The following is a 22,041-nucleotide window of genomic DNA, read 5'->3' on the forward strand; positions in this document are numbered from 1 at the left end:
ACTAAGGAGAAAGGAAGTAAAGCGTATTTTTGCCGGAACGGTTGTCCCTGCTATTCCGCAGGCAAAGGTTGTAGTTACGAACAAGGTTAATATTTGGGCGGAAACCCATTAGAGACTCTGATTTGATGAATTTTATCATTATTGCAAATAATAAGTTGCTTGAAGAGTTTGGAAAGTTTTTGGAGTGTGCCTGTTAAAACGTTGCCTTCGTGGTGAACCGGTGCACCGACCACGAACTAGTTTAACAAGAAAAAATTTACACCATCTTCCCGCGAGGGGAACAATGGGATAGATGCGACGCATCGGGGGTTTCCGTTGCGTTTCCGTTATGTTAGCGTGTCCATTGTTGTTGTGTGTCCATATTTTACGCAGCATGTTCACCCTCGATGCGTCGCATCTACCCAATGGTTCCCCTCGGGGGAAGATGGTGTAATTTTTTATCGGGGTGGCCGGTGCTTGTTACGGTTGCGCCGACCATCGCGATAGCAGGCCTGTAAGTCTCCATTCAAATCATCGGTGGTCATCGGAGGATGTCATCGGCGGAGCGGTGGCGGAACGACTGAGCGGAGCGGCGCAGTTACCGCGTTTATATGCAGCGGAATGAGAGAGAGCAGCGCATAGCAGCGCATGCGCATGTGTTAACCGAGCGCAAGCTGCGCGTTAACCCGCACCTACGCACAGCTGGCACGGCGACGGAGCGAGCGCCGGCGAGCGCTAACACGCAGATGGCGCTGCGGTGAGAGCGGCGCTAGCGCGCAGCTGGCGTGGCGAGGAGAATGGGGGAGGGATGCGGACTGCGCCGGACGACGCCGGAAGGACAAGGCGAGTGAAAGAGATGCGTCGCATCTAAAAAGAAAACGTGGCGTTAAACAGTCATGCACGATGACAAGATAGGACGCATACAAGCGCCCGTATCTGTCGTATCCCCGTGGTCGTATCTTGTCTTCGTCGAAGTATGTATGTTTTGTTTCTTCTTTCCGTCAGCTACAAATTTCGCGGCGGCATATTACCCGCTCAGTTATGCGTCCTTCGACTGCGGCATGAGCAACGTCAGGTGCGATCACGCACTGCCTGCTGTTTCACGGAACACTGCTACCCCAGAACAGGGAGGATTTAGACTTCCTTGTTGCTCGTAAACGTGTAATGCATAGTGATGAAAGCAAATCTCTCAAACCGCTTAAGAATCCAATTGTCACGCCAATCCCAAGCCAAAAAGGGGGGTCTTCCCCTGAACTCCCACGACGACATGGCTTACAAGGCGCAGTTTCCTCTATAGTATACTTACTAAGAAACTTTATGCCGTCATGCACCGGGGAGGCACGTTCCACTTGTCCTTGACATTGCTCACGAACAGGCTGGGTAGTTGCCGCTGGCTGCAAAAAAGCCGCAATACTACTGCAGAAGATTAATCGAATTTGTTTTGTTATTATAAAATTAAAGCTGCAGATGATTTGATTGTCAGCGATTATTGAGAAGCTTTATGCAAGATGAACAAGAAAACAATGTTACCCGTTTTTGTTGATTTTGGCTTCGAGACAAAAAAGAAGCCATGTGGCTAACCAAGCCAAGTAGGCGAGGAACGTCGCTTGCTGCAATGGTGGCGCCCATGGCGGCCCACGACTGCAGCGACAGATTTTCCTCCGGTATATATTAGTATGAAACTCTATGATCGTGCGTGGTGCAGCTTCTCAACGCGTCCCGTCGCGGATTGTACGCGTTGTAAAATGGTGTGCGACGCGAGTGCGGTCGGGGAGGTGCTAAAACAGGATAGAACGGGAACGATGGCGACGAAATGCCGATACAGTCAAACCCGTTTATAGCGAACTGCAATATGCACCGTGATTAGTTCGATATATCCAATAGTTCTATATAGCCGAACCCGCCTATAACGAGCTTATTGTTACGAGTTCGCAATCCGCGGGAGCCCCCCGCCCCCTCCCCAACTCCGCCATCCGCGTATGCAGAAACGAACACAGTACAGTAGCCATTACCAGACCAAAATAATCCATTTATTGCAAGTATCAAAGCCACTTTCCGCCTTAACTGCCCACGTTGCAAAAAAAAAAACGGTGATTTTTGTTTTCACTTTCGTTTCGGCGGCTTCAACTAGCATAGCGTTCTCTACACGAAACATTGTTTACGCCAGTTCGAGTCCACGTCCTCAAAAATCTAAGAAGCATTGGCGGAGCACATCGACTGCCGAAAGCGCTTCATTTTAAGCGTCGGACGGATTTCACTGGCGACATCATCGGGAACGTTGGATAGCTCTTCCCACAGTTCACCGATGCTGCTGTCTTGGTCCGCACTCACTGACTGGGCGGGTTCCGTCGCGAGTCCCGCGCATCGGAAACAGTTCCGGAAAGTATTGGGCGTCACGTCGCTCCGTGCGAGGCGCAATGTCTCAGTCGCGGCTCTTGCTCCGTGGTCGTGGCCAATCCACATCTCAATCGCCGCTCCGAGATCATGCATTTCGGCGGCCATTCTAGGCGCCCAGAGTTCGATATATCGGATGTGAACTTCGTTATAAGGAATATGTTTCCCATGTATTTCCGTAACTGAATTATTTTTGTTCGATATATAGCATAATTCGCTCTATCCGGGTTCGTTATAGCCGGGTTTGACTGTACTGGTTAGTAGCGAAAGGCAGCAAATGCCGCTGCTAAAGCGAGCAAACGTGACCACTGAGATGGTTTGAAGGTAAAGCGCGGTTAGCACGGTGTGCGAAAGGTGTTCGAGAAACGCCGTGTAAGGAAGATGTGCTCATCGGGCGTATCCTCATGTTCGCGAGACAGTGGGAATAGGTGCTCATTCATTGCTAACGGTGCGCCAATGAATCCTTCATTAATTTTAACTGGCCTAATGAACGTGTTCACCCGTATGCAGTTCAACGTCGTTATGTTCATCTCTCTGCTCGTGCAGGGCCCTATTCGGCGCGCGCTTCAACACCCACGAACGTTCCGAAGTCTTGGTGCCCGGCGTGTCGAGCGTTGCCCTGGCCATCATTGTCGAGTTCGCGTACAAGCACGTCACGTGGGTGGGCTCCGAGAACGTGGAGAGCCTTTTGGAGGCGGCTGATTACCTCTGCATTATCGGCATGATCAAGGACTGCTGTGAGTTCCTGCAGTCCATCATGGTTCCAGAAAACTGCCTCTCCATCCACAATGTGGCCAAGCTCTACAACTGCTTCGATCTCACGACCAAGGCGTACAGGTGAGCCAAGGACATCGTGGAAAACGTTGAGGGGCCATGAAGACAAAATGCAAGTTTGGTTCATTAGAAAGATTGCCTCGGTAGAATAACACTTGAACTACTTACAACGGAAAGTTCACTGAAATAAGCTACAAAATTAGGGGAAAAAATAGAATTGCCATGCGACTCGCTACAGCTTATTTCCCGCACTAGAACCGGTGACGTACCAAAAACCCGCGTATAATACGGACCCGCGTATAATACGAGGTGTAATTCTGGGACATCAAAATCAGAAAAAAAAATTTCATCCGCATATAATGCGAGGTAAAGAGCACAGAAAACATTTATTTGCACTGCAGTTACCGTTCAGTCATTGTCAGTTTTCGCTGGCACTGTCTCTCGACGTCCGTTCAGACATCGTCAGGTTCGCTGCCGCTGTCTCCTGAAGTCGCCTTGTCAGAAATATCTTCCCACAGAAAGTGGTCCTCAGTGCGATCAAGGGCGTTCGAGATACCGCATTTCTTAAAAGAGCGACTGACGAGCTCCTCTGGGATGCTGGCCCACGCATCCGCGATCCAGCCACAAAGCACCGCTGGAGAAGCCAGCGTCAGCCATCCGGTAGCTGTCACTTACGGGTCTCCTGACCTCATTCACTCTTGGTAGCAGGACCTGATGCAGTCTTTGAAAGGCTTGTTGATGCAAACGTCTAGCGGTTGCAGCTGGGATGTCATTCCTCCTGGAATGACAATGAGTTTGGTGCGGGCTTCGCGCAACAACTTCTTCACGGAATCAGCCAGGTGGCAGCGAAAGGCGTCCAACACGAGCACTGACGGGAACCCGCAAAAGTGCTCCAGGCTGCCGACACCACACAGATTTTATCCAGTAAAGCAGCAGTTGCTTTCTCCACCCGCGAACGCTGCCTTCGGTGACGCCGAATTGCCGTCCTGCGGCGCAATTCCTGACGGTCTCGGTACGTAAAATAACTTTTCTTTTAATTGTAGCCGAATACTGCCTTCGTGCACCCGACATCGTGATAAACTTGCGGTGAACGTGCCGATCCTTCGCGTGGTCAAAACAATCAAAATGGCGCCGGCTGAGAGAAGCAGCAGCCAGCTAACGCCACCGCAAGACGGCGCACCCTCCGCTGAAACCGAAAGTAAAAATTTTCGGCTGAAAACTTTGGGATCCACATATAATACGAGGCACAAATTTTACACAGTACAATTTGGAAAAAAAACTCGCATTATACGCGGGTTTTTACGGTATTATGGGCAGCTGTGCGATTCGCTGAGGCCAACAAAAGCAAACGCAAGTTCGGCAGGGCTTGTAAGCTTGTAGAACGAGCTATTTGCACTTAAATTTAGTGCACATCCTTTTTGTAGCAGTAACAATGATGGGGTAAACAATGGAAGTTACGAACGTACACGTAAACATTGAAGCGCCAGTGCGTACTGCGCGCACTATGCCGGTTATAACTGCTCAGGCGTCCGGCGCGCTGAGCTTGCACTGGCCAACTGGCACAAGCGACATTGCTTTCTTTGACTCTGTCAAGAGTCAAGGAAGCATAAAGAAAGTCGAGATAGTCAAGACAATCAGGACGCCGGTCCTGAGCAGTATCGTAGCTCCTTCTAGGATGACTGACGGTAAACAGGGCGTCTCGCCGTTCGCTGTAGCCCTAGTCAATGCCCTAATGTTCGCTTAAGTACCTGCCTGGATACGTCATCGCAGACGTCACGAAACACACAATTCAGCGGGAGAATCAAACTTCTGCTTAAAGGACTCATGAAGAGAAAATACAACTTTGTTTAACTTGAAAGAACTAGAATTGAGTATCTCACTCAGCTCCATTACAGCCACAAAATATGTTTTTTTAACGAAAAAAAAACAAGAAGTATTTAAAATCTTTCAAATTTTGCGCCACAGTGACGTGTTACGAGCAAGAATGACGTCATCCGGGCCAACAATAAAACATAATTTTCAGTGCGTTAACTGCACGTTAGCATTCAAGTGATGCGGTCAAATGGAATTAGAGGCCCCATTACAGACGTCCGGTCATGTGTCGTCGCGACAGGTCAGTTAGGCGGCCGCCAATCGCACAAACAAGGTTCCGTGACGTCATAGAAAAGTTGCGGGAAATTGTCTAGGGGGTCACGACTGCTTCACACATTTTCTTCAATATCTCCGTTATTTGTTCGAAGATTGCGATGATATTGGTATCATTGTTATCGGGACTAAGCAGTCTTTCTAATAAACCCAACTTGTATTTTGTCTTCATGGCTCCTTTAAATGTTGTAATTTCTCAGCGAATAAAGCACCCGACAAGTGCTGGGGCCCGATAAAAGGGCAAATCTTTCGAATAAAACAAACTTGTATTTTGTCTTCAGGGCACACTTAACGTGCGTTACACTCTTTTGATCCAAAGGCGGACTGCTCGAGTTTTCTGCTCCTTTCCGTTTGTAACGCATGATGGTTCAAACTCTCGGTGCAATAAGAAAATGGTAATATTAAGGCGCCCTAGAGCCTCCATGTTTTCCTTCTTTACAGCTTACAGTGCCCCTAAAAAGTCGTCCCGCCAATGTGTCTAGCATAACAGTGAAGCCGTCTTAAAGGGGCCGATGATGCACCTTTGGAGAATATGGGGTTTTGTGCCGTTATTTATAAAAGGCTTAGTCACTTAATATTTTCATACAAGACGGCTCATATTGGCACTGAAGGAATGGGTTCCTAGCGATGCATTTGTGTAAAGCAGAGGAGCCGGCTTAAGGGGCCTTGGTGTATAGCACTCCGTAAGGATAGCACTAGCGTTTTATAAACACCTCCACAGACCTCATGGCCTTATGAAGGTGTTTAATTCCCTGAAGCCTTACTAATTAGATATCAGACCGCCCATATTGCCCATAAAAATTTCCTCCCAGCAAAGCACGTGTGTGTAGTAGTGGAGTCGCCTTTGCTTGATTTGACAATTCGCACTTGGGAGCTTCTTAATTTTATTTGTTTACTGTCTTTCTTATTTTTGTTTTTCTTGTTCTGCGTCTTTAACGCTTCATAAATCAATCAATCAATCAATCAATCAATCAATCAATCAATCAATCAATCAATCAATCAATCAATCAATCAATCAATCAATCAATCAATCAATCAATCAATCAATCAATCAATCAATCAACCAATCCCTCAATCAATCCATCAATCAATCAATCAATCAATGTTTTTATAGGGTTCAGGAATAATCTGGCGCTATGAATACTGGCGCAATTTTCCAAGCAATAAAAGATGAAATTTAGTGGGACGCAAGTGAGGAAAACAAAAAAATTCCCGCGCCTTCCCGCGAGGGGAACACGAGTAAATGCAGAGCATTGGGGCCTCAGTACTGATTGAAGGAAGTGTTGCTTCCATCGCTTCTTCCGTGATGCTGGAGTAGCAGACACGAGTAAACGTGGGCACGAGCGTCAACCAAGGAAGGAAGGAGCAACGCAGTGACTGAAACACGAGCGACCGCTAGCCGCTATATTTGCAGCGCGCGCAGTAGAGGGAGAGCAGTACGGGGGGGAGAGCGCGCATGCGCAAGCAGCGCGCGCCCTTCCACGCCCCACCGCGCTGCTATCACGCACCTGTTACGCCGAGACCGCGACGGAGCGAACGGGCTGACTACGACGCATGCGCGCGCCAGCTGCTGTTGAGAGAGAGAGGAGGGAAGGAGAGGCGCACCTGCTGCGGACGCGAAACTGTTGACACCGTGCGACGCAGGAACAGGCGAGGCAAAGAAATGCTCTGCATTTAAAACAAGAAAAACAGCACCAATACTGTTACTACTACTGCTACTATACTACTAACAACAACAACAACAACAACAACAACAACAACAACAATTTATTTTCAGCAGAAACATAACTAAAGAGAGATTAGGCTTGCCAAAGCCTCATAGCACTTGAACGGTACTGCCTGGGAGCTCCTATACAAAGCTCCTATTTAAACAGCCATAGAGTTACTACTTAACCGTTGAACTGCTCCTCCCGCACTTCGGTGGGGGTTGCTTTATAAGTAGTGCCCACGAATCAAGGACTGCCTTGATCGTGGCAAGGCCCTCCCGCGAAGTAGGCGCATATTCCGCCGCCCCCGGCGCAGGTACCTTATGCAGCACTTCGTGGAGGTGGCAAAGCGCAGCGAGGAGTTCTTGCGGCTGGACATCGACGAAGTGGAGTCCATCCTGTCCGACGAGAACCTGAACGTGGTCAAGGAAGAGAGCGTGTGGAAGGCGGCGCTCCGCTGGGTCGAGTTTGACCCGGTCAACCGCGAGCAGCACATTGCGCGCCTGCTCAAGTGCGTGCGCACGGGCCTCGTCGACACGGACTACTTCGTGGAGAAGATCAAGACGCACCGATACGTCGTCGAAAGCGAAGCCTGCAAGTGAGTGGAAACCCTGAGCACTTGCTGACCAGGGGCCTCTTCATTCGGCGTTGTTAGCTTAACACGGAAACTAACTTCTCAGCTTTACGTGACGCGTACACGCATAAGAAAAAAAAAACAAATTTGAGGTAAGTGGAACCGCCCCGAAAGTCAAAGAGTGTTTTCGGAAGAATCTGGGGGAATTTGCGACATCACTGGGGGAATATAGACCTGAGAGGAAAAATGAATGTTTTTTTCTGGTTAGAGTAAAATGGCAGAAACTTTTCCCTCAGGTCGGCTATGCCTTTCATATTTTCCCAAATGCTTTTGAGCAACATGACGAAGATAATAGATATTGTAGAAAGCGTAAAATGGTCATAACAGATGCTGCCTCACGTCTGTCATGTCTAAATGACGGGAAGATAGCTTGCCGTCAAGACAAACAATATCAGGATCCCGAATGGTTTTTATTTTCCATAAAGGTAAGATGGATCCCAGACGACAAGCTGCTCATTGAGCAGCTCGACGAGGCCCTAGCTGGTAGCGGCAAAACAGTAGCACATACTTAGTCACGCAAAAAAAAAAAAAAATGAAACTGCGATCAACAAAACAAACAAAAAAGTTTCGGTATGCAGAAATATATACATGACAATATAGTACATTCACATACTATAAACACGCGCAGGAATTTGTAGAACAAGTGTAATCACGCATAGACCGGTATAAAAATGCGTAAACGCGTATGGCATGTATACACACTACTTGAGTACATGCATTTATGCTTGCAGGGTAAATGATACTCTACCGTAAGTTACGTTATGAAGAAAAAAAGCCATACGTGATGTTTTATGGTGTAGCCCTCACGCAAGTATATAAGCGACTCAACTCCTGCCTGTTCAGTGAACACTCGTGTAGTGAACAGTTAATTACTGTCCAAAATAACTTCGTTGGCTTTATCTAGTACTTGTTGAAGAAGACGACATCGACCCACATATTTTTCTTTCATTTTGCATGACCCTTTCCCACACCACGAGGATAGTTATCGTTAGGTATTTGCTTGGGAAATATGAGCTTTCTTAGGAAGCCCAAAAAGCGTTTGCCTACAACAATGATCCATAGCCCCCAAACAAAGGAATAAAACTGAGCGGCTTATATTGTGCCTACCGCTCATCGTTATAACCACTCAAGCAGCTTATCTCGCTCTCATAAAAGATAAGGCTATGTTCAGACTACCGACACAAAAGCCATATCGGGATCTATGGACGTAAAGAAACGTCGTGTCATGCAGTTCGGTTGGCTGGGACGTGAAATGACGTCACTCTTTAAATTTATTACGACAGTTGCGGCAACAGTCTGAGCCCGGCCTAACGCGGTGTCGGTTTCTCTGTCTCCTGGCAGATCGCACGGGAGTGGATCCATTTTTTGGCAACTCGAAAACCCGATGGCCATCATTACTGATCTAAGAGCCGCGTCTTCATATTGTCCTCCTCGGCGACTCCCAAGCAAACGTCCTCATGCACCCAGCCTAGGGAGTGCTTGCTGTTCTACGAAGATTCTTCGAACTGATTCTGCGCCTTACAGCATATTCTCGAGAAAATAATCGTGACAATGCCCTTCGGAACAGCAACAAGTTAAGAGAAATAAATTCAGGCTCTCAAATTTTTTCTTACGTTTCTGAAGAATGGTCTCGTTTTTTACTCATGTGGTAACAATTCCTACGCTGCTCCAATGCTTTATAAATCAATGTTTATTTAGAACTCGAAATTGTCTGAAGCAGACTCGTTGATTTTCATGGGACGTGGCTTGCTGGCAGCTCGCTACCACACTTAGCGGTACCGTGAAAAGCCAGCTCCACTAGCATGCCGAGAGAGGAGAGAAAGTGAGAGCCCGTAAAATGTACGCTACGACATTTTAAACCCAGGTGTCGCACTTTAGGAACTAATACAACGCACACCAGTACCGTCTGTGTTCTGCATAAAATTGACCGAACTTTCGGCTGCGTTCATTGGCACGCGTTGTACCAGCATGCGGGATTTTGGCGAGCTGGATTCCATTCTGCTTAGTATTCAAACTGATATGGACTTGTCGCTATAATAGCATGCAGTGTTATTTAATCTCGAAAACATCATGTCCACTGATTATTAGAGCAAAATTTCACTAGTTTATTATAGAAAAGTATGACACATTTTCGCAATAACTTATTGCCTCTGTATTTCTACAGTTATTATCAACTAGTTGCTCCTGTCAACTGTAATGGGCCTGCTTTCATCCAAGCCCACTGCGCATTGGCCTGCTGCAGTGGCTCGGATGAAAGAACTGCACGTGAGACTTCTACGCTAGCTCGCGCACATGCGCGGTTGAGAAATGCAGAAGGGAAGGCGGGGAACCATAACGAGGAAAAAACGTTTTGGGATGGGGCAATGTGTCATCCAACAGAGATTCTAGAGCCATGTAGCGAAAGTGCCAACAAGAATATTAAAAAAAAACTATTTCCGTACTAGTGGATTCGAAACGTTGCAATAGCACAACGACGCTGCTTTGCTTGAATTAAAAAGAAAACCGTTAGCTAACCAACTCTATAGCTGTGGGACGAGGGCGACAGCTTTGTCGACGGGACTGCGCGTGTGCGGTATAAGGGGCCGGTGGCGCATCGCGTGTTCACTGGTGTCGGCGTAACTTAAATAACGGACCCTCCACCATGTCTAACTGGAACTCTGTGACGTTTTGATGTAAAGAGATAATGGAGAAAATGTCTCCGCAGTATCATTGCAGCTGTGAGGGCCAGTCAAATGGCACTTGGCCATACTTGGCATATTTGGCCTGATATCACCGTATCTGTCTAGTTAAAAAAAAGGGATAGAATTGCGCTAATGTTGCGCTAAGATAATCCGCAACCTCTTAACCTAGTACACCTGCCCGCGCGCGGGAGCACGCACGCAGGCCCATCGTAATAGACACCCTGCGCTTCCTGTACGACCTGGACGTTGTGGTCCACAATGACGAGGTGCCGACGCCAGTGTTCGCGCGACCGCGCATCCCACACGAGGTGATGTTCGTTATCGGCGGATGGATGGCCGGAGGGCCCACCACCTACATCGAGAGTTACGACACCAAGGCCGACCGCTGGATAAAGGTAGTATACCGCGTCACAGAACTCTGCAAGCTCTGTACTAAAAGCGCTGTTCGTAAGAATGCATGAGAAAAGCGAAAGTGGTACGGGACAAGCTGTGTTGCATTTTGTTTTAAGGAGACCCTGCAACACTTTTTTCAGCTCTTTTCCAGATTGTAAATGCCTGCAGAACGTAGTCAACCAACGCAATCACTACATAGATTAGGGGGTCGCAAAGTACCTCAGCCAAAAATTGCTGCTCTATGCCCATGAGGTAACTTAGAAACTTGCTCAAAAGATTTTTCTCTCTTTCCCGGCCTTGGCATGCTTCGACCGCTGGGATTACGTAATCAAGCAACAGTGGTGTAGCGACTACTGGCCGGCTTTTCTTCAGTTGCAGCAATGAACGCATTCAATATCCACTTCAAAAAGAAAGTCACAAAAAGCAAAGCAGAAACGGAAGGCGTGCCTGCTGCGACAAGTAAATCTGGGAGTGCCGTTTCGTGCTGGCGGTAACTATAGCTTTCGCAGTGCTTCCAGACGCGAAGGGAAGAGCGAAAGCGTTGTTCGGAAGTTTCGCAGAGTCCCTTTAAGCATGGCCTGTGCTGCAAATGGTTTGCGGCAAAGCCAACGTTACAGCGTAAACCAGCTGTGAAGCGAGACTAGCAAAGTTCTCTTGTTTAAATAATGTATCTGACTTCTCCTGATGTATAAGACCGTAGAAGACATATGGTTATCCTTCACAGGACCCGCAGATTTGTGTGCATGGCCATACCAATACAGTATAGCCCACTTATAGCGAACCCGGTTTTAACGAAATAGCGGCTATAACGAACAAATCTTCGTTTCTCGTTACCATTGGTCTACATAGATTTTCTGTCCAGATATAGCGAAAAGCGGATATAACGAAGTGATTTCGGTTTCCCGTTGTGTTCATTATAAGCGGGCTCGCCTGTACTGCAATAAGGAAGTATTTAAGGTGAAGCTACGGGAAGAAATACCAGTGGGAGTAGTGTAACCGGAAATGACGTTACTATATACGGCGACGTCATCACCCGTGCCATGAGTGCGAACGACTGGAGCCTGTGGCCGAAGACGGACGGAAAGGAGCAGAGAAGGTTTTATAATTACACAAACCTTTAATAAACAAGCGCATGTTGACAGCTGTAATTTTAAGATTATATATACACTATTCTGCCGCCGCGGACATCGTGCAAAGCGTGGGGACTAGGGGTTGAAGCCAACTCTGGACTAAGCCGAAGATAAGCTTGGAAGCCGGGGAAAATGGGGACGAATTCCACTGTAAATATTTTACTGCAGTATTCTATTCCATGTAACGAGCTAGGAAAGCCGCCTGTAAAGCCGGTTACCGGACTTCCTAGCATTTTCATGGGAATTAAATACTGCGCAGTGTCAAAAAGGTTTCTGATACCGTATAACTGACAGATGGAAATTCGACGAATCCCGGTAAAAAATTAAGAATTGATGGCGGGTGCAGGTTTAAGTTCCAGAAGTCTAAATTCAACAAACTTAGCTGTATACTCGTGAAAAAAAAAATACAGTAATGATCCCAGCCGTCAATCAGGTGGGGAATGGCAGACTAAAACTCCATCCCTCCCCTCCCTGTGCAGGAATTGAGGTCATGCCACGGTATGCTATTTCGTAGATGATCTTGTATTAAGCGCATGAGGCGGAATCTACGTTCGAGAAAAAGTCTGTTTTACATCGCGTAACATGATTTAGCTTGGCAGGTGCTTCTACAAAACAAAACTGCGATGTAACACAATGCATCGCGAGGGTGCGTGTGGACTGAATGAAGGACAGGAGAAGAACTACGCTGCAACTGTGCTATGAAGTGTGCGGACTACACGGTCATAGTTACTGTTCTAAGCGCATTTCGTTACGGATAGATTATCGACGATTGACCTAAACACTTGCAGTTTGTGCCTGTAGAATTGAGCAGTGTCTTTAATGCACATGTCTAGGCCATCCCGCTCCCTAAATAGGAAATTTTAAAATGAAAAATTAAAAAAATAAAATAAAAATAAACGCCGTTCCTTTCAATGTGAAAGCTGTCGGAAGTGCAGAGCAGTGATTCGCCATAATGGGATGTACCGCCGTTATCCGCTTACTTCTACCACCCCATGCAATTCAAATTTCCCGCCTTCGCAGTGCTCGCGCGCCCCCTGCCTGAAACTGCGCCCGCGGGAGTTCTGTTCTCTTTGTGCTTTTCTCCCCGCACGTTCCGGCATTGTACTGCGACATTTTGCGTTTACTATCGTAAAAACCGATCCAACGGGCGTCCTTAACTAAAGGAACGGGGGCGCTGCCGGTTAATTACGTATATTTTCCCTCAAATCTACCTATAGTTTTCTTTGCACTAAACAACGGGAAGATGTATGACAAGCGACAGCGTTTTACGAGTTTCGAACGCTTATGAGTCATGACTATATAAACCGCTCGGCTTTCGAACCCTCGAGGTTACGCCGCGAACGACAGCGTTACCTTGGGACGTCGCCTTGGTGCTCTATATACTTGGGTCGTGGGAGCGAGGTAGGACGACAAGGCGAGCGCCTAAAGTGCTCTGCACTTAAAAGTACTGACATTGTCTGTATAGATGCTATACATCACAGCTGTAACACATGTACACCCGGATGAAGGGTCGCTGATTGATTGATTGATTGAAGGGTTTAACGCGCCGACGCAACGCAGGCGATGAGGCGCGCCGTAGTGGAGGGCTCCGGATTAATTTTGACCACCTGGGGATCTTTAACCGGATGAAGGGTCGCAAGTAAAAAAATCGGGGGGATGAAAAGTTAACGAGAAACTCCCCATTGTAACGACGACAAAGTGCAGAACTTGCGGGTTAGTGTTATTTATTTATTTATTTATTTATTTATTTATTTATTTATTTATTTATTTATTTATTTATTTATTCATTCATCACATATTTAGTCATATTTAGCACCAGTTAGAGTAGGGCACTTCAAAAAATGCTATTTCTAGGCGCAATAGTATCAGGACGGGTTATAAGCAGTAGTAGTGCATGCACAAAAGTACTCTAGTTCTTCAGGCACCACGAAGTGCTGAAGGGTCACAGAAGGCGGATGGAGCTTTCTTTTGGCTGTCGATAGGTGGAAAGCGGGGACCCTGCAGGTCCGCGGGCCTACCACAAGTGTGCGGCCATCGGCAACGACATCTACGTGATCGGAGGCTTCAATGGCGACGACTACTTCAGCAGCGTGCGCTGCTTCAACGCGCACACCAAGACATGGCGCTCGATCACTCCCATGCACGTCAAGAGGTACGGATGGACGCCCGTGTAGACCTGCTTCATGTCTTCCAAGAAATAGGGGGACGTTGACACACGTTGCTCAAGTGCATACACTCGTGGATGTGTCGAAATTGAAAGTGTTTTATATAAAATGTAGCACAGGGAAATCTGTGTTGCTATTTTTGTTTTATTGCTGCCTCTTTTCAGCTTCTGAGGGGTTGCTCTATTAATTGCCTTGTTCAGGAAGAGAGAAAATGTACTTATGATCATTCTCACGAAAAAAAAAAATTAGCATATGCTTCGGGCATTAACATTATTGTTACAGCCCATCAGTCAGCACTTTCTTTTTAACTCCTTGTACGTTATGACAGACTGACATCAGCTTACCTCAGTAAGTCAGTAAGGCCGACCATGCCTCTACATCTGAAAAATCTACCATAGCTTTTATGTTAGCATGCTTTATAGCAATTGTTCATACGTCATAATCAACCCATCTTAAAAAAAAATGGTGGTGAAAGTGCATAGATTTACTTCCGATGTCGAAACTCCAATGAAAAAATCCCAGGCTATTTCCACTAACGAGAAACCTGAGGAGACGCGAAGCACGCAGTGTATAAGTGTATTCTTTTCGATTGATTGATTGTAGAGTTTAACGCGCCGACGCAACGCAGGCGATGAGGCGCGCCGTAGTGGAGGGCTCCGGATTAATTTTGACCCCCTGGGGATCTTTAACGTGCGCCGAAATCTCGTACACACGGGCGTTTTTGCTTTTCGCCTCCATCAGAAAAGCGGCCGCCGTGGCCGGGAATCGAACCCGCGACCTCGTGCTCAGCAGCGCAACGCCTTAGCCACTTAGCCACCGCGGCGGGTAGTGTATTCTTTTCACCTTGGCATTTTGCCAACGGAGATGAAACTGTTGGGGGGTAGGGTATACAGTTTCGCTCTAAAACTCTCGTGTCTGAAGCACGACGCGTTCTAGCGCAAGGCGTAAACGACTGTTCCGGTGTTTTTTTTACTACGCGTTACGAAGCGTTCCATCGCGAGGCGTAAACGAATGTACCGGTGTTTTAGTACCGTGACTACATGAGACGACGGCTGCGACGGCGACTACGACATGAGGCGCCGGCAGCCCGAGCCCCTAAGGGGCTTCGCCCCAAATACGGGAAACTTGGCGTGGCTAATGTAAAGCGTTTATTACACTTCAGCACTAAAAGAAAAGGGGTGGTTCTGCGACGTTTGCAGACCTATGAAGTGCTTAGTAAAGACGTGTATTACTATAAAAGCGAGCAATCCATCTTTTGTCCTTCAGGTGCTACGTCAGCGTCGCCGTCCTCAATGACATCATCTATGCCATGGGAGGCTACGACGGGCGTCACAGGCAGAACACCGCCGAGAAGTTCGACTACCGTAACAACCAGGTGCGTAAGTGGTAGGCTGCTAAAGGAAGCATCATTAAAAAAATGCACAAATTTACTATATTGTGTCGCTCGAAATCGCCTTTTAAAGGTGAAGCTCGTGTCTGGTTTATATTTCTGGATTTATTTAGTGCCCCTTCATTCATATCTAGAAGTCACTGCGACGTTGCAGCTTTTTTAGCTTAAAGTCGTTTCGTTTCAGCTCTGCATGTATTTAATGACTCCGCCTCCGTACCCCGACTCCGGCTTCGACGTTGCATTTAGCAGTCACTCTGTGGCTTAAAAATATTAGCAAAAAGATTCAATACACTAAATGAGCATCAGCGTTTAGTAGCTATACCCACAGCCAGTGTAAAATACGAGACAGACAGCTCGCTAAAACAAACAAACAAATAAAAAACAAATAATAAAGGATCACTCGGTGAATCTTTAAGAATGTGTGAGAATCTCATGCCTGTCCCTTGCGCCATATCCTCCCCACCAGCCACGTCCTCCACCCCATCTATCCCACATTATATTCACATCCAAACTGCCCGGCATGTGGCGCTCGACATACCACTCCACACGCCATTTGAGCATGCCCGTTTTTACACCCGCTCCGTTTACCGAACCCTCCGACTACCTCGTTGGGGGTGACCGGGGGCTCCTCACCCAAGCTACAGCTTCTGACCACCACTAGGGCTAGATTACCTAGCGCGCCTTCCTCACCTAAGGGGCACTCATTAAGACTGAGCCTCGCCAGAAATAAAGTTCTCTCTCTCTCGCTCCCTCTTGCGAACTCGAGCTCGGGTCGGCCCGATGAACACAGCTTGTTTCGGACTGCGTTTCTCGCGCGCCCCTCACACACTATGCCAACCGCGTTTAGCGCTTTAACTGCCTCAGTGGTAACGTTTGCTCTCTGTAGCAGCGGCATTGACCGGCAGTCGATCTTTTGTTTTACACCATTTCCATTCCTATTCTGTCCTCACCTGCGGCCTACTCCGCCCTCAACTCGCTGCACATTCAACTTTACAAAGCGTTCAAGCGATGACGGGGCGCGTCAGAACCCGTGCAACGGGTGCGTCCGCCAGCTCTTTGACTTGACGCCCCCCTTGCCACGAGGTCGTCTGCGATGCGAATGCGGCGCCACCGCAGCCAGTGCCGCCGCCAGCTACGTCCCCCCTCTCCTCCCGCGTTTTGTCGTTTTCTATTTTTCCGCCGCTCTGTGCACTTCTATCGATGACCCCAATTTTTGCTGGCTTGCCCCATCTATCGCTCACTCAATGAAAAAGGAAACGTGTTCGGTTGCAGTGGACCATGATCGCGCCCATGAACGAACAACGCAGTGACGCCTGCGCCACGACGCACGACGGCTACGTGTACGTCACAGGCGGATTCAGCGGCAGCGAGTGCCTGAGCTCAGCTGAGCGCTACGACCCGGAGTTCGATCAGTGGACGGCCATAGCGAGCATGCGGTACAGGCGGAGTGGCGTCGGCTGCATCGGGTTCCGCGACAGCATCTACGTAATAGGGGGCTTCAACGGCAACTCGAGACTCTTTTCTGCCGAAAAGTACAACCCCGAGACGAACATGTGGACCCCGCTGCCAAACATGTACACCGCAAGGAGCAACTTTGCTGTCGCCGTGAGTAGTTGACTGCATATCAAAAGAGTGGAAAATGGATGACGGTTCCACTTTTATGTAATTCAGTACTCGGGCGCAGTTTTCCATATGCATTGCAACACGATGGTATTACTTCTTATTGTGATCATATGGCTTAAAATAACTGCGGTACCAAACGCAATCCCAACGCAAATCCAAGCGGGTTATATAGTAATTGCTTTTTAAAAGCTCTAATGAGCCGATACTTTTTCTCGCATGCACGCGGGAAAACAACCCTATACACTCTAAGACAATTCTGGGGTTCAGCTTCACCACAGTACACTCGACTGACCAGTTTATGCAGCCAAGAAAAAAAATTCGGTGAATCACAATGTCGGGAACAAGATTTTACTCAAAAGTTCGCTCTGCGCTGTGGCAACGCGCAATCCAAGCATGACGTTCAGCATTGCGTAGTGCCACGGCGCAAATCATGATCATTTTTTAGTCAAAGTGTGTGCACGTCGCTCTCATCTGCCGAATTGGCTTTGTTGGCTTGGCTGCATGGTTCGTTGACTCGAGTGCTTTGTATTCCAGCTGAAACACGCGATTGCAACTATAAAGTGTACGGGCTCACGCGCTAACGTACCACCTACGCTTCCCGCTGAATGCCAGCCCGGACCGCAGTGACAAATGAATCACTCCGCGTTACCATAACCACGGAACTCTCCCGAACTCACTTTGGGGCGTGTGACTTTAGTGAGGACTGTGGCGAAGTGGCGCATGAAAAGAAAGTTTGAAACTAGCGCGCAGCACTTGCGCTGGGAGCACTTGCTGAATACCGCCCTTGTTGAATCAGGGAATTGTGTGAAAGCCTCCTGTTAAAAACAAAACAAAACAAGTACTTTGGCTTAATTTTAAAGTTATCTAACTTTGGTTATCGTTAAAGCTCATTGGCGTCTACCTTATACATATACGGCCCACTTATCGGCGTCAAATACACTACCTTAAGCGAAACTATTCTTAAACCGTACATTAAAACGAATTCCCGCTCTTGTGATTTGCGTTCCGCAGTCTCTGACCCTTATTCGCCGCTTTGTGGTGCTTGAACGGCCCTTGCACATGTAAATCAGCCATAGATATACATTGTACGATGCTCTAAGAAAGAAGTGAGCGAGCGCACAGCTTCATAGCCACGACTTCCTCGTCGTTTCTCGTTAATACATTCGCTGCGCACACTGATAGGTACTAGGTTTACTGTGCCTTCACTTGCGGTGCTTGTATCAGCATCCCCTCAGTGTATCAGCATGTATCAGCGTGCATCAGCATCGGCACAGTGCATAACCTTAATGCCACTGGCATTGGCATTACCACAAAATTTCGCTTGGCTTGGCTTGGTTCTGCAAAGACTAGGCACAGAGCGTTTCGTGGAAGTGAAGATACTGGATGATGGAATTCAGCCTGCCGCTTGCGCTAAGCGCGCGCCCAGCCGGCCCAGCCGGCGCGCCATTCATGCCGAGACTGAGGGACCATACGTCGGCGAAGTAGACGTTACACCCTTGCCTAGTCACATGGCACCACAGCGGTGAGGCTCAGAGCGAGCGCCGCTACGACGCCTCGTTTCATTGGACCACGTAGCGTGGCGTCACACTTGGCACGCTTGCCCTCCGGCGATTCAAGGTCATTGCGACGCGATGCATAACCTTGCTAGGCATGGCGTAGTACAGCTTTCTCTCCAATAGCTGCGAAAGGCGTACATTAAGATGACGACATCCTCGCTGACGTCACTTCTAGTATGACGTCTCATCGACCGCGCCACCACGCGTGTCCCCATGCATCATCTTCCGCGCCTATATAACGGACACTCTTGAATAAAATAGCATTGATGTGGGTTTGAATGGGCTTGAAATGGCCTTCAACGACCCTCAAACGTTTCCCCGTGCCCTTGAGAATTGAAGTTTCATGAAGTGGAGCTGGCAGGGCGCGTTAGTGCTATTCGATGTGAAGAAAGCAAAGACAGCTGCCTATTCACGCTTGCTTCTTCGTCGCAGATAATCGACAACCTGGTGTTTGCCATTGGCGGATTCAACGGCGAGAGCACGACCAACCTTGTCGAATGCTACGATCCGAGCACGGAACAATGGTGCGAGGCGACGGACATGAACGAGTGTCGGTCGGCGATCGCCGCATGCGTCATTTCCGGCCTTCCCAACATCCGCGACTACGTCCACCAGCGCCGAGACAACCTGATGGAGGAGAAGCGGCAGAAGATGCTCGACATCCTCAGGAACCACTCGCGCCAGTTGAAGCCGGCGAAAGAGAAGAACCACTGATAAGAACGACACCAGGGTGGCCGGACTCCTTTTCGGGCTGGTGACGTTTATAGCGACTGCGTACTCCTTATCACAGGACGTGTTGTGGCATCTAACACGTGACAAATTATTATCGCGCAAACAACGACGCAGCGCAGAAACGACGGACCCACCCTCGCGAGTGCAGCCAATTGGCCGGTTGTGTGACCATCGCAGCTTCGGCGTGATAATTTGTCGTGAGTCGCGTCGAACTAAATTGCGACGCTGTGTAAATTTTAGTACTTTCGTTACTGGTATAGAAAATTTTGGCGTGCCGTACTGCACAGTTTGTAACTAGTGCTTTTTATATTTGCCATTGGCTCTTACGTAATTTTTGGACGCTGACCTGCAAGGTTTTCAAGCTAGGAAGTGTTCTGGTCTCGTAGTTTCTATGATTCAATACTTCACCATTGAATTGAAGTGTTGCTAACTGTAAATTGTTTAAATTTATGCCACATTAATTACAAGCACAAGCTTGATAGTTGCTTGCATATTAAGCAATGATGTTGAATTTTCTTACTCAGAGGTATATAATTTCTCCTACGGCCACCGTACTTGGTACTGTAAAGAATAACTGCATTTTTGAGTTAACTGCTACGAAGTAAGTTTGTGTCCTTTTTCTATTCCATCTTGCCTCGAGTACTCGGTAAAAGTGAAAATTTTGTTGTGCTTATTGTATGGCCTGGCCCCACAAGGCAATAAATATGACCATGACCGGCGGCTCTTTTTTCTCTTATATATTCCAAATGTGGCGCTAAAATTTGACTTCAGCGGCCACAAGTTTGTCAATTATATTTTGTTTGTATCAGTGCAAATTCTACCGTGTTATACTTTGTTTTTATCGCTGTCTTTGTCGCCAGAGGTAAACCTTGTCTTGTAGTCACGAAATAAAATTGCCGAACAAGGGTTTTACTAAAATATTGCACGCTTCGTATTTCACTATGGTTATTTGAAACTGTAGAACGTTAATGGACTTTTATATTAAACTTTAATGATCCCCACTTGGAGAGAAAAAGTTCGCCTAGGGCGGTGAAAAAGTGTTGGCTCAAAGCGATGGCTCAAAGGTACAGCACTCGCCTCGTATGCGGGAGGTCCGGGGTTCGAATCCTGGTACCGCCGGACACCCACCGGTTTCTTTAATGGGTACAGGCGTCCCTGGTCGAGTGCGGACCCTTGAAAGGGGATTTCACGTCTGGAAAGCTGCCTTTACCCTATCGAGGGGCCCCTGACCCTTGTCCATCTGGCGGGGCCCCCGGCCATCATGCTGCGTTGCGCCATTGCCGGGGGTGAAAGAGTCTGGCGGCTTGTCCTGCCACAGGCGGTTGCGAGTTGAGCGTCCATCGTGGCTGTGGAAGGCACCATGTGAATTCGTGTTCCTTGGTGGCGCCGGGCACCTACCGGTAAAATAGGTACAAGCGACTCCCCGGCCTGGCGCTCGGCCCTTGTGTGGGACTACAACGCTTGGGAAGTTCACCCGGCTTGCACGGGAAATCGCCCCTATGGAATGGGGCGGCTGCAAAATCGCAGGAACTTTTTTTTTTCTATTAGGCACAGTACAGCACTGTTATGTATTACAAATTGCGAACTTTGTATGGAGGCGAATGCCATCGTCAAGACAATCAATTGGCTTTTCGTCTGCGCCAAGTGTAGTGTCTTTTTGATGCTGAAAAATGAGCTTTTTTGCAGCGTATTGTAGTAACTTATAACCTGCTCCCACCACAACGGCTACAACGGGCCTACGCGAAAATTGAATGCTGGGGCACCAGCAAGAACGAAATATCTTTTTTAATTATGTTCACGGTTTGCCTTGGTGAATATGTGCTACTCTATTTAAGCATACGGGGAAGAAAGAGTACTGAATAGGGATTTTTAATTAGGAAGCTACAATTTACTGCGACCGAAATGCCATTATATTTTGTTTGTGGACCCCAACCTAGCCTTTGGCTATTGGGTCCAACATTATTCTTGCGCATGTTTCCGTGCAAAAATTCAATCAATCAATCAATCAATCAATCAATCAATCAATCAATCAATCAATCAATCAATCAATCAATCAATCAATCAATCAATCAATCAATCAATCAATCAATCAATCAATCAATCAATCAATCAATCAACCAATCAATCAATCAATCAATCAATCAATCAATCAATCAATCAATAATAGCCGTCTTTCTGCACAGCACTTTTCTCCATGTGTATTTAAATGCCATAGCTAACAATTCTGTTGACACCAGAAACGTTGTTTCACCTGTTCCTTTTCCCCTGACCCCATTCCTTAACAAAATGCCATGGCCTCCAAAGTCACTCATTGATTGATTGATTAATCTATTGATTTATTGAATTTAATTCTCTCTTGGGTTTTTTCTACTGTTTCTACTTTAGGGTGGAGTTACAAGTTCCTCAGACGTTTCTTGCCCCCCCCCCTTCCAAGAAAAGGAACAATTGCCAATAGGTGCCACAAAGTTCGCCCACTGTACCTGAAAGTTTGGGTAGGATCCCAGAAAATGCCGCGCATACCCACTTAGGGAGACCTACCTGGATACCATAAAATACACACTAACGTAGATTGGCTAAGAATGGCCAAAACGGGAGTAAAGATGGTTGTGGTTCGTTTCCCCGAAGTCCGGTGTCGATCAGGAACCCAATCGCCCGGGCTCCGGTTGATTTGGCAGGGCGATGGTGTTGAAGTTCTTGGAGACGGCGGTCGAATTGACGAACTCGAGACGTTGGGGTTGA

At 47.6% G+C, this 22,041-nt stretch overlaps 1 protein-coding gene across 1 annotated transcript in view; it reads left to right on the forward strand.

Annotated features, from left to right (window-relative positions):
- Positions 1 to 22,041, forward strand: part of LOC144168408 (uncharacterized) — a 58,314-nt gene that overhangs the window by 10,393 nt on the left and 25,880 nt on the right. Inside the window, exons 4-10 of the mRNA XM_077697403.1 lie at positions 2,920 to 3,210; positions 7,315 to 7,596; positions 10,516 to 10,708; positions 13,819 to 13,988; positions 15,268 to 15,376; positions 16,664 to 16,996; positions 19,003 to 19,282. Coding sequence (XP_077553529.1) covers positions 2,920 to 3,210; positions 7,315 to 7,596; positions 10,516 to 10,708; positions 13,819 to 13,988; positions 15,268 to 15,376; positions 16,664 to 16,996; positions 19,003 to 19,282 — 1,658 coding nt within the window. The remainder of the gene's footprint in view (positions 1 to 2,919; positions 3,211 to 7,314; positions 7,597 to 10,515; positions 10,709 to 13,818; positions 13,989 to 15,267; positions 15,377 to 16,663; positions 16,997 to 19,002; positions 19,283 to 22,041) is intronic.

Source organism: Haemaphysalis longicornis, unplaced genomic scaffold, assembly GCF_048455015.1.
Source record: "Haemaphysalis longicornis isolate Haplotype H1 unplaced genomic scaffold, Haemaphysalis longicornis Haplotype H1 scaffold_2, whole genome shotgun sequence".
Lineage (NCBI taxonomy): Eukaryota > Metazoa > Arthropoda > Arachnida > Ixodida > Ixodidae > Haemaphysalis > Haemaphysalis longicornis.